We start from the raw sequence: 13,069 nt of genomic DNA on the forward strand, positions 1-13,069 counted from the left end.
AGAAGCCTTTCATGTAAGACTTGCCTTTGCTCAGGTTTGTCCTCTTGCATTGAGGTAGCCTTTTGTAAGATGTTTCTACCTGGGATTATCTAGTAGTCAGAGGCATTCATCATATTTAATTTGAGTAGTTGATTTGTAAATCTGCCCCACTAGACTGAAGGCTGACCCTTATGTTAGTGTACCTCAAGATCTCTGGTCTCCACCAGGTCCTTACTGTGAGGCTAGGACCTGTCTTCTGAAGTCTAGATTGAAGCTTGCTTTGTATGCTTCTTGGTGTTTCAGATAGGCTGTCATGAGAAGGAGCCGTGTTTAATCCTCCTTAGGACTTTAATTTCATTCAGATTCGACTTTCTCCTATCTCCATCTAACTCAGGGTAAGAGAAGTACTTTAAAAAATTTTTACCATTTTTAAAAACTGTTAAAACATTTATTAAAAGTACTTATAAGCAAAGCCATGTGCTTTGTTTTCTATAAAATCGTTTCAACAAAGTGGAACATCTGACTTTATAATTTAACAATAATGCCATATTTGCTTATTAATTGAGATTTTACAAAGTACTTTTACATACATTATCTCTACAAAACCCTAAAATGCAGGCAAACTGGTATATGTTAACTATTTTCAATTTATAAATAGAGTTTTAAATACTTAAGGGAGTTTAATTAACCAAATATATAAATGGGATTAAATGTTAAAGAGACCCTAAGTGATTGCTAAACTTTCTACATTAATAAGTAGAATAATAACATTTGTCAATTGAACTTAAAAACTTGCGAGAAATAGACTTTTTATTACATGAATTTAAAAAAAACCTGAATATTAACTTCAAAACTAAATTAATCTCTATAAAACCTTTTCTGCACACAAAATATTTACTTGGGGACATTAAAAAAAAGTAAAAACACATTTAACAACTTGAAGAATATACTTGCAAAACATATATTAAATATCAGTATCATAAATATAAGATATATAAGTGAATTATTTGGACTCGTAAGGGAAATAAATAATTAATTTTATGCCATCACCTAGCACAGTCCTAGAACATAGTAGGCATTCAGTTATCATCTGTGTTAGTTGAATGAAAAGGGACTCATTAAATGTTCAATTCTGTGATTTAAGAATTGCATATTTAGAAATTCTAAGGAGAGGATAGTCACTGTAGATGCAACTAATAAATAAGGGTTCATGCAGATAGTACAGCTTCAGTTGAACTTTAAAGACAAAAATTATCCATGTTCTATAAAAGTTTTTTTAAATAAAGAAGAGGGAGGAACAACACGAACAAAGCTACAGAGTAGGAAATAAAAACGCCATGTTTAAGGGATAGAAAACCAGATTATCTATTGGGGAGCAATGGGAAATTTGAGTGGGTAGATTCAGATTTTAAACAAAACTTTGAAGTTTCTTCCAGAATACAAAAATTTATTTTTTAAAATTGAATAATCTTTGTACTTGAAAGTAATCTAACAAATTGTAAGTAATGTGGTAGCCAGTCTCCAAGATGGCCTCCAATGATCCTTTCCTCTTGGTATTTAAGCACTTGGGTGGGCCATTCTCACACTTACTTAGGACTGAATTGTGTGAGTCCTGGAAGTCAGTGGAAGTGATGTGTGATTTCCAAACCTAGGTAGTAAAAGACACATGGCTTCTACTGAGGTCTCTCAGATTGCTCTCTCTGAGGGAAGCCAGCCATCGTGTTATGTTTTGAGAACAGTCAGGCAGAGAGACCCAGTGGAAAATAACTGAGACCTTCCACTGACAGCCAGCACCAACTTGCCAGCAAGGGGAGTGAGCCACCTTGTAAATGGATTTTCCAGACCCATCAAGCCCTGAGCTGACTGCAGAAACTGTGAGAGACAATAAATGATTATTGTTTTAAGACACATGCTTAGGAATAATTTGTTGTGCAGCAATAGATAGCTAATGCAAGTGTCATCACATAAAATTTGAAATACATTTGAGTTTTTGACACTCAGATGAACAGAACGAACATCCTGTATCAAGGGAATTTTTCTAGATTGCAAGGTAAATTCTTTTCTCTTAAACTATATCCACAGTAAATATTCGATTAATATTGGCAACATCCTTGCCTATTAAATTCATAAAGTTGAGAGCTTTAATTTACCATTGAAGAACTGGTGTAGACAGAACTAGAATGATGCTTTATTACCTTTTTTGTGGTACTATATTACTACTACCAACACTAATAAATTTTATAAGCATATAGTTTTTTCTGTTCTTCCAACATAGATAATTAAAAAGTTACACATTCTAATTATGGAAGTTATCATGTTATTTTCATGGCAGATATATTTTACTAATTAATTTGGTTTATAGTTATCATTTGCATTTCATGATGTGCTTACATGAGAATTAATTTGTTAGTGAACTGTATTTGTCCATTTATTTTCTCTGCACATTAGTAAAATAATTACCGAATTTTTTCATCTAATGAAACAAAAAGGTGAAATTTTAGGGTGAAATTTTTAACTTTCATTCACGTATTGGGAAATTAAGTTAAGGAGACAAACAATATTAAAGAAACAAATTTGGAAAGGATTAAATTAGTTTCAGATATTATTTCCTCAGATTAAAGAGTAAGTCATTCCAACTCCTTTTTCTTCTCCTCCTGGAATTCAATTTACCTCTTTACTCATGTAAGTTTCTGTTCTTTGACAATTTTGCTCCTATTTGTTTAAACTGCAGAGATGTAAGTTGAATTCATGTTCTAATAAAAATCTAACCACTACTGAGCAAAATAACAATAGTTACTTCTTAGTTGTATAGCACGATCTCGTCACACAGTTCCATTTGCAAGTATAATTTTATAAGATATATTTTATAATATGATAAGTATCATATTAATTATTCATTTCTTGCTTGGGGTTTCCTTTGCCTTTACACCTTTTTCTGATGTATTTATTTTTACCCTGTTTTACTAAATTTGCACATTTTTTGCATTTGCTCTTTTGTTGTTTATATTTATTCCTACTAAACTTCGTCCTGTAAATGAATAATAATTTAATTATTTTTATATTGCAAATTTCCTTACTATTATCCAAGATATTAAAAATGCAGCTCAACACACTCTCCTTTAAAAACCTGATTTAGATTCTAACTGGATTATTTTAGGTCATATGGCCCCTTTTTTTTATACAGTTGATCCTTGAACAACATGGGTTTGAACTGTGTGGGTCCACTTATATGTGGATTTTTTTAAATAGTAAATACTACAGTACTATGCAATTGGAGGTTGGTTGAATCCATGGATGCAAAACCTCAAATACAGAGGATAAGGAAGAATTGTGGAGAAGGAGGGCAGACTATAAATTATGTGTAGACTGCACAGAGGGTCAGCACCCCTAGCCCCCATGTTGTTCAAGGATCAACTGTATAACATTTTCTCCACATAGGTATTTGAGACATTAGATAATTATTGATCACCTATTCAGCCCTTAGTTTCTACCTGTATTATCAGTCCCTTAAACAATACTAAGCTTTGGGCTGCTTTGACCCTGATTGTTAAAGAAAGATGGGAATAACGCATAGTGGTATGAGATGAAAAGGGAAGGATAAAAATGGAGTTTGGGCTGACGTTCTGTCATATGGAGAAGCTAAAATTTAGGACATTACAAGGTACTTTAAAACTTACTGAGTGGGGACTTCCCTGGTGGTGTAGTGGTTAAGAAACCGCCAGCCAATGCAGGGGACATGGGTTCAAGCCCTGGTCCAGGAAGATCCCACATGCCACAGAGTAACTAAACCCATGTGCCACAACTACCTAGCCTGTGCCCTAGAGCCTGTGAGCCACAACTACTGAGCCCACAAGCCACAACAACTGAAGCCCACGCACCTAGAGCTCCATGAGAAGAGAAGCCACTGCAACAAGAGCAGCCACTGCAATGAGAAGCCCGCAGACTGCAATGAAGAGTAGCCCCTGCTCGCCACAACTAGAGAAAGCCCATGCGCAGCAACGAAGACCCAACACAGCCAAAAATAAATAAATATTTTTTTTAAAAAAAAGACTTACTGAGTGGCCTTAAAAGGCCCTCACCTAAAGCAGTATTTCCAGGGTGTGTAATGGGTACAACTGGTTGTACTTGAGATAATTTTAGGCATAAATGGAATTAAACAACATTGACTCAAATCTCTATGATTCTTACAGTTATACAAGTGTATGTTTGGTGTTATGTCTTACTGTGCTGTAACACTCATTAATTTCACTTTTCAACATAGGGAGAGCAGGACTCTAGCATGGAACCATCATAGTCAATGATATCTTTATAGAATATGAATTTTGTCGTAGTATTTATTTATTTGCAGTACGCGGGCCTCTCACTGTTGTGGCCTCTTCCGTTTCGGAGCACAGGCTCCGGACGCGCAGGCTCAGCGGCCATGGCTCACGGGCCCAGCCGCTCCGCGGCATGTGGGATCTTCCCAGACCAGGGCACGAACCCATGTCCCCTGCATCGGCAGGCGGACTCTCAACCACTGCGCCACCAGGGAAGCCCCCATAGTATTTATTTTTATAGTTAATTTTTTAAGTGAGTTGATTTTAAGAAAAAGAGTAAGGAACCAATAGCAGATAGAGAATATGAATAAGCTCATAAAACTTGTACAGGAGTGAATGAAATTTTGGACACACTTTACTAGAGATTAAACCTTAGGAGGCTGCTATAACCAAATATGGTGTTTCCTTTTGCCAGCTTTTCTTTTCTCACTAGGAAGTTACTAAAATGCACAAGAGTTTTAAAGACACTTTTATAGTTGGTAAGTGACTCTTCTGAATTTTAACAAACATATCTCACTTCAACCTTTATCACCCAGGAGAATAGGAAGTGTAATGCTTTCAAATGTTACAGAAGTCTCACTAGAAATAAGAAAAATGCCCAAAACATAGAAAATTCCCCATAAATTCTTCCCAGATTTTAAAATGACCCATATATCAGAAAAAAATCATAAATCCAAGTTTATGCAGCATTCAACACTGTTGAGTTCACAAAAAAAGCAGAGAAATGTTTACAAATAGTAGTAAAGCATAAAGGAATAATGATTCAGCAACAAATTTAAACTCAGAAATTTTATTTCAGTATGAAGTTTCAATAGTAGATCATACGTTCAATATAAATTCAACCCAAGTTTGTATTTTCTATTTTTAGTTTAAAGTGATAGATTAATTAAAATAGTTTGAAGATTCTGGCTATTCCGGTAAAACTTATATTTAGCATATAATAAACAGTTAATAAACACCTATTGTCAAGGACTAGTAATGGGAGATACACAGATACATGTTAATGCTATCAGAATTGCTTGAAAATTGATTATTCTGGTATATTTTACATAATGATTCTAAACTAATAAAAATGTTTAGTTATCACTAATCAGTAGAGAAATGCAAACCAAAACTACAATGAGTTATCACCTCACACTGGTCAGAATGGCCATCGTAAAAAATCTACAAACAATAAATGCTGGAGAGGGTGTGTGGAGAAAAGGGAACCCTCATGCACTGTTGGTAGGAATGTAAATTGATACAGCCACTATGGAGAACAGTATGGAGGTTCCTTAAAAAACTAAAAATAGGGGCTTCCCTGGTGGCGCAGTGGTTGAGAGTCCGCCTGCCAATGCAGGGGACACAGGTTCATGCCCCGGTCTGGGAAGATCCCACATGCCGCGGAGTGGCTGGACCCGTGAGCCATGGCCACTGAGCCTGCGCGTCCGGACCCTGTGTCCCGCAACGGGAGAGCCCACAACAGTGAGAGGCCCGCGTACCGCAAAAAACAACAACAACAAAAAACTAAAAATAGAACTACCACACGACTCAGCAATCCCACTATTGGGCATATACCCTGAGAAAACCATAATTCAAAAAGAGTCATGTACCACAATGATCATTGAATCACTATTTACAATAGCCAGGACATGGAAGCAGCCTAAGTGTCCATTGACAGATGAATGGATAAAGAAGATGTGGCACATATATACAATGGAATATTACTCAGCCATAAAAGGAAACGAAATTGAGTTATTTGTAGTGAGGTGGATGGACCTAGAGTCTGTCCTACAGAGTGAAGTAAGTCAGAAAGAGAAAAACAAATACCCTCTGCTAACACATATATATGGAATCTAAAAGAAAAAAAAAAAGGTCCTCATGAACCTAGGGGCGGGAAGGGTATAAAGACCCAGACATAGAGAATGGACTTGAGGCCACGGAAGGGGGAAGGGTAAGCTGGGATGAAATGAGAGAGTAGCATTGACATATATACACTACCAAATGTAAAACAGATAGCTAGTGGGAAGCAGCCGCATAGCACAGGGAGATCAGCTAGGTGCTTTGTGACCACCTAGAGGGGTGGGATAGGGAGGGTGGGAGGATACGCAAGAGGGAGGGGTTATGAGGATATATGTATATGTATAGCTGATTCACTTTGTTATAAAGCAGAAACTAACACACCATTGTAAAGCAATTATACTCCAATAAAGACGTTAAAAAAAATGTTTAGTTATACAGAGCACCATGCTTCTTAGGCATACTGGATAAAAGAAACTAAGTATGTATCAATAATAATGTAAGATTACATCTATTGGTTTTCTCTCATTAATATTGCTGTTAGGAAAGTAAATTTAATTGTTCTGGCATGAATTCATCTTCAAAACCAGAAAAAACAGTTTACAAATAAATGTCAACTGCAATCTAATGGTAACCTTCACACTTAGAAAACAACTTTATTACTTAATAATGGTGGTATCTCAGATTTAAGTAATTATCGCTGCTGCATTGAAGTGCTTGTCCTATAGCTCCGTAGTCTATTTGTTCTGATTATCCATCCTGCCATATTTGTGAAGCAAACAATTTATAGCCAACTCTGGAATAATTTGCTATAGAGCAAATTTACAATTTCTTCTGCAGCAAGCACATAACTGTGACTCAGCCAATTTGATTCTGAGTCTGGTAAACAGCATTTAATAAAATAAAAATAATTTTATATAATTCAGATAGCTCCTGGCTATCTCCAACTTTAATGTAAAAACATGTTCAGATTATAGACTTACTTGCTGCTCTGGGAAAAAGCCCAGTGCAGCCCATTTCTTCAAATCTTTCGTGGTGGAGGGAGGATTGAGTTCTCATGTTCACCTTTCTTTCCACCTTCTTGCATCCTTCAAATTTTGTATTCCACTTGGCTTCTTGTGACATTTTCTTTAACTTTGCACTGGCAACAACCAAAATGTAGTTCTCCTTTCTTTCCTGCATGCCCAGAAAGATCCACTTAACTGAAGTCTTGCTGGGTATTTGCGGACTGCATGTGGAATAGGTGACTTTACCGAAGGAAGGGAGGTTTTACAACAGAGTGGTGCAAAGTTAAGAATGTGTTTTAGATATCTCCGTTCTTGAAAGTCTTTTGGATGCTTTACCTTCTTTCTTGGTCTATTCTCTCTCCTCCTCCCCCATATCTTCTCCTCTCTTACCCTCAAGGGTAAAAAATAACAGATCATTTCCATTTTCTTGGGCAGAACAATTCAGTTCTCTCTAGCTCTTTCTCTTACATTTCTTATAGTTTTGGACATCCTTTTGAATTTCCAAAATCACTCTGACAAGTGTACACCTGACTGTTTGCTCTTAGATAAGAACAAATTTTCCATCCTAGTCATCATCTTGGCATTTGGGAAGGGATTTTGGAATGGTTCTTTCTTCTAGTTAAATTTGAATGATATTATGCGAGAGGGCACTACTTTTAAATGATGAGGCAAATTTGAGTTGATTGAGAAATAAAAGTATACAGTCATCCTTCTCTTTAAATATGGATTTCCTGATTTCTTCCATTGTCAGCAGAGCTGAATGTATCAGAAAGATACTTTCCAACCAGGCTTTGAAAACATATTCTGTAAACATGTCTGTTGCCTACTATTAAATAACAAAAATCTGTTGCAATGTTCAGTGTAAGCGCTTTCTTTTTCCAAAGGCTGCATCTGTCCCACAACACGCAGAGTTATTTTTAAATGTGTTAGATTTAATTAACCCATCACAAGTGACTCTTCAATGGCATCCTAAAGGTATGTTCAAAATATTTTTAATTTGGAAAATATACCATATAAAAGCTAGTCTCCAGAATCAGAAAGTAGACACCATGACTTCTTCTCTGTTCTTATATAAATACATGATAGGCTTCTACTGGGCATGTGGTTCCATCTGAGCAAAACTGAGCAGTTTTTCCATCTCCAGTGTGGAGAAACCGATTCACAGAAAGAAAAAGTATGCTTTTATGCTAGCACTTAGAGCCAGCACATATTGGAAACAAAGAGCTATAAATCCCCTTCTCTGTAAGTCGCTGCTTGTTTGTTTCTAATTAAAAAGTATGAGTCATGGGTGTTTAAAGACTGACCCTAATTATTTGCAGGGAATGGATAAGACAAGATATCAAATTCCGGCTCAGTTTGTGATGCTATATAAAGTCATCAGCCAAATAAACAAAATTGTACTGTTATTGACATACTAAGATGCACAAAGGAGTGGTCCCCCAATGTTTTGAAGATAAGTACCTCATTTACATGGAAACTGAACCCCTTTCCAGTAAGATAATAATTGCACCCACTAATTGAGAAGACAGAATGCTGCTAAATATTTAGCAATTTTTAAACATTTGTATTTCATTAATCACAATAGAAACTATATAAATTTTAAAATGGTAGCGTATATGTGTGAATCATTTTTTTTCAATATGCAGACAATATTTACTTTGAATATAGATTCAGCGATCCCTGGTTGAAACTCTGTAGATCCCAATTGTACCATGCCCACCATATGGTAGCAACCATGGACCTATGGAACAGCAACATGGAAAACCTCTTTCTTCTACTACATGAAACTGACTTTCATGTTTTCTTTATTCTATCCTGGAATCTTTCTGTTCCATTATTATAATCACAGTTTCTTAAAAGAAATGGTATAAGGATATCAGAAAAAGATAATACTAAAAATAATTTATAAAATCTGGCAAAGTTGTTGTCAAATTTAGGATGTAATTGGAAGAATCAGGTTTTGATTTAGGGAGGAGCTTACGTTTTATTTAGAAAGACTTTACTAGCTTGAACTTACTGTGTTGGACATGGCTCTGTAAATAGTTAATCAAGTATTTAGGGACAGTATAAGCAAGAAACATCAATTTGTCTGACCTATTGGTAGAGCTCTAAAATGTATCTCATGTCATCGACTTTTTTTTTTTTTTTTTTTTTTGGTACGCGGGACTCTCACTGTTGTGGCCTCTCCCGTTGCGGAGCACAGGCTCCGGACGCGCAGGCTCAGCGGCCATGGCTCACGGGCCCAGCCGCTCCGCGGCATGTGGGATCTTCCCAGACTGGGGCCCAAACCCATGTCCCCTGCATCGGCAGGCGGACTCTCAACCACTGCGCCACCAAGGAAGCCCGTCATCGACTTTTTAATCAGGATAAATTCAAGTGTAACCTAGATGTTAGCTGCATCTCTCAAGCTTTTATATATATTAATGTTTTGCTCTGCACAGAAACCCTATGTTTCTATAATTTTAAAAACAGAGGCTAAAGAGATTAAGTAATTTGCATAAGGTCACATAGCTGGTAAATTGTGGAGACCTGCAGTCACCTACGTCCTACACTACACTGCCCCTTTTTTTATTCTGTGCTAAGATATTTTTTTCATTTATTTAGTGTCTTTTCTTGCATTCACAGGAGACCCTGAATATATATGCTAAAAATAATTTGATGCAAATGAAATAAAGAAGGCAAAATAGTTCTTTGATGTGATCAATGTAAATTAATTGGTGATTTTGCTGTAAAAGTGAGACTGAACAATAATATATTCACTATATCACTGTTGCTTTACCCCAAAACAAGAAAGGAAAAAAAAAATTTTTTTATCATTTCCCTAAATCCAGAACTAACAAATAAAGGACACTGAAAAAAATCATGTCTTAGAAAGCCCTTCATAAATTTTCTGAGTCATATGATATTACAATAAAAGTTGACTTTCTTACTTTAAAATTTTTTAATAAAGTTGTTTCGCACTAATATTCTATTGATGAACAAGATAAGATATAACTTTGAGTGAAGAGATTTTGCTCTGTTTTATTTAATAATCCCTGATGGATGATGTGACTGGTCAACAAAAACAAAAAAAACGGAGGTACTACTGATGACAAATGCTTTTTACTTTTAGTAATTTACCTTAATTAGTTTCATTTGTTTTCATAATTATTAGCAACAATATGAGAAAAACAATTGTGCTCTAAAGTACTCTAAATAATACCGAATAGTAGCACAGAAATACTGCAACCACAAACGTGACATTGCAGTTCTAAGACTAGCCAATGTAGAGGAAAATCACATGAAAGATGGGATTAGAACATCTGAGTGTAAACAAGGCTCTAACATCTTCCGCTGCTGCAGAAGATAATTGTAACTGTGACTCTTGGCAAGTCACAATCAGACCTCAGTTTCTTCATCTATGAAATGAAGATAACAGTATTGTCTGTTCTACTGTTCTATGAAATTGTTAAAATCAAATGATGTCAGTGAAAGCAATTATTGTTACACATGTTTGCATTCTTGGAATGTCTGTCATTTATAAAGTTTTTTGTCACTTCAAATAATTCTTTTTAGGGCAAGAAAAGATTGTCTTTGACTTTTCAGAAGATAGAAATAACATTTTGTCCTTTTATTTTACCCCTTAATAACTGAAATTACCATCTTCAACAGATACAAATTAAAAAGCATTTAAAATCAGAGAGTTTTTCTTTACACTTAGAGAAGACAAACATAGAGTAGATGAGGTGATAAATATGACATCTCAAAGTCAGCCAAATATCATTTTCTACCTTCAAATGCAATACTGTAGACTTTTGTACAAACTCAGCTGTCACTCATTAAGTGTAGACATGAACACACACACACACAGACCTACACATACACATTGCTGAGAAGGAGCTATCTAGCTTATTGTATATGAGCTCTATTCATTCACGTAGATGCTAGTTTACCTATAATAAAATATTTCATCATTTGTTCTGCTGTGTAAAAGAGAAGTTTCGGGCTTCCCTGGTGGCGCAGTGGTTGAGAGTCCGCCTGCCGATGCAAGGGACACGGGTTCGTGCCCCGGTCCAGGAGGATCCCACATGCCACGGAGCGGCTAGGCCCGTGACCCATGGCCGCTGAGCCTGCGCGTCCGGAGCCTGTGCCCCGCAGTGGGAGAGGCCACAACAGTGAGAGGCCCGCGTACCGCAAAAAAAAAAAAAAAAAAAAGTTTCAACACAAAGTATTCCAAATACCTATTCCAAACTTTGTCTTTCACATTTTCTCTATTTCTGGGTAGACTAACACCCTAAAGGGAAATACATTTTGTCCAGGTAACATTATCAGATTGCAAATAAACATAATCATTTTCTCCCTTGTAATAAGAATGCCTTTTGGGGCTTAGATTTCTCCCAGGTGATGAGTTTATAACTCTATAAAGCCTTTGTATATAACTGCTAAAGTACAAGCCTCCTTCTTGGTATGTAGAAATGCAACTTATGCTCAATTATTTGCCATAATGGATATTTACATTGTAATTTAATCTTACAGGTAATATAATTTTACAGTTGAAGAGATTTTGTTCAACAGACACTTTTCATAGAGAGGAAACTGAGGCCCAAAGTGGTGAAGTGGCTCACACAGTTACATAATTAGTTGATGTCACAATTGCCAAGGCTGTGTGTCCTTCCACCTCCCGTGGTGTCATTTCATGTGTGTCAATCACTCTTCTAATGTCACTGCTGGTGGAAAGTGTCTAGTGAGACCTTCCCTGTTCCTGAAGAAATGCCAGGAGAGCCTGTAGTGAAGACCCAGGATTTCAAGTGGCGACATTCTAAACTCAGAGGAAAGCTGGGGGCGCCATTAGCGAGAGAAGAGGACCACCTCCTCCTCCGTTATCACTGCCCCTGTGTGGAGCCCAGACAAGGGACAGAGCAGTGCTGTTCCTCCCAGGACTGAGAGGGCCCTTGATTGATCCCCTTCCTGAGACAACCCCAAGAGACTTGCTTGTAAGGTTTGCTGGTGCCGACAAGAACCTGCAAAGCCTAAGCATCTTGTTTCCTGGGAAGATGCTTTTTGAGCCACAGAATCACAGCTCCTCTCTGGGGTCAGAGCAGAGCATGGTAGGAGGGGTATGGGGATGGTTGATCTAAGAGCCCAGGAGTATGGCCAGGTCACTCCTCTCCCCTAATACTCTCACTCCTATAAATATTAAATATAACCTTTGCTTTTCTATACCTCAAAGAGCTGAAACTTTCCAAACCTGATACAGTATACAAAAAGTCCCCTTATAATAGAGTCCACAATCTCAAATATCTTATTATGCAACCTGAGTTTTAAAGAATCACAATTATTTTGTGAAGGAAAAATACCTGCATTGCCCCATAATTTCAAACCTGACACGTGGGTGAGTGGAGGAACCTTGCCTTGGGAGGCTCCACCTGTGTGTCAGCCAGAACACCTTGGATTCTCAGGTCCATTTTGCAGATATTGTTGTTTTCTGTTTAAGAAACTCGCCAATGTACTGCTGCCTTCCCATTCTCCCCAGAGGGGCCAGGTGGCTGAGACACCTGTCCATGCTTGAGCCTGCCAGGCCTGGCACTCCTTCCCCACCTCACAGATGGCTGGCAACCCGAGGAGATTCGTCTTTAAGGCATAGCTCTCTCCCACTTACCTGCAGATTTTCCTCTCTGTGAGAGATGAGATCTCCTTCTTTTTATTTTTATTTTTTTAACATCTTTATTGGAGTATAATTGCTTTACAATGTTGCATTAGTTTCTGCTGTATAACGAAGTGAATCAGCTATACGTATACATGTATCCCCATATCCCTTCCCTCTTGCATCTCCCTCCCACCCTCCCTATCCCACCCCTCTAGGTGGACACAAAGCACCGAGCTGATCTCCCTGTGCTCTGCGGCTGCTTCCCACTAGCTATCTATTTTACATTTGGTAGTGTATATATGTCCATGCCACTCTCTCACTTCGTCCCAGCTTACCCTTCCCCCTCCCCGTGTCCTCAAGTC

The 13,069-nt window shown here is 37.3% G+C and overlaps 1 protein-coding gene across 2 annotated transcripts in view; it reads left to right on the plus strand.

Annotated features, from left to right (window-relative positions):
• EMCN (endomucin) overlaps positions 1-13,069 on the plus strand; it is a 93,946-nt gene that overhangs the window by 16,032 nt on the left and 64,845 nt on the right. The window contains exon 1 of one of the 2 annotated variants that reach the window (XM_060299758.2): positions 1,817-2,029. The exons of the other annotated variant lie outside the window; for it this stretch is intronic. Within the exon in view, the coding sequence (XP_060155741.1) occupies positions 1,981-2,029 (49 nt within the window). The 5' untranslated portion in view covers positions 1,817-1,980. Of the gene's footprint in view, positions 1-1,816; positions 2,030-13,069 lie in introns of those variants that run through there. 2 annotated transcript variants of the gene reach the window in all.

This window comes from Globicephala melas, chromosome 5, assembly GCF_963455315.2.
Source record: "Globicephala melas chromosome 5, mGloMel1.2, whole genome shotgun sequence".
Classification (NCBI taxonomy): domain Eukaryota; kingdom Metazoa; phylum Chordata; class Mammalia; order Artiodactyla; family Delphinidae; genus Globicephala; species Globicephala melas.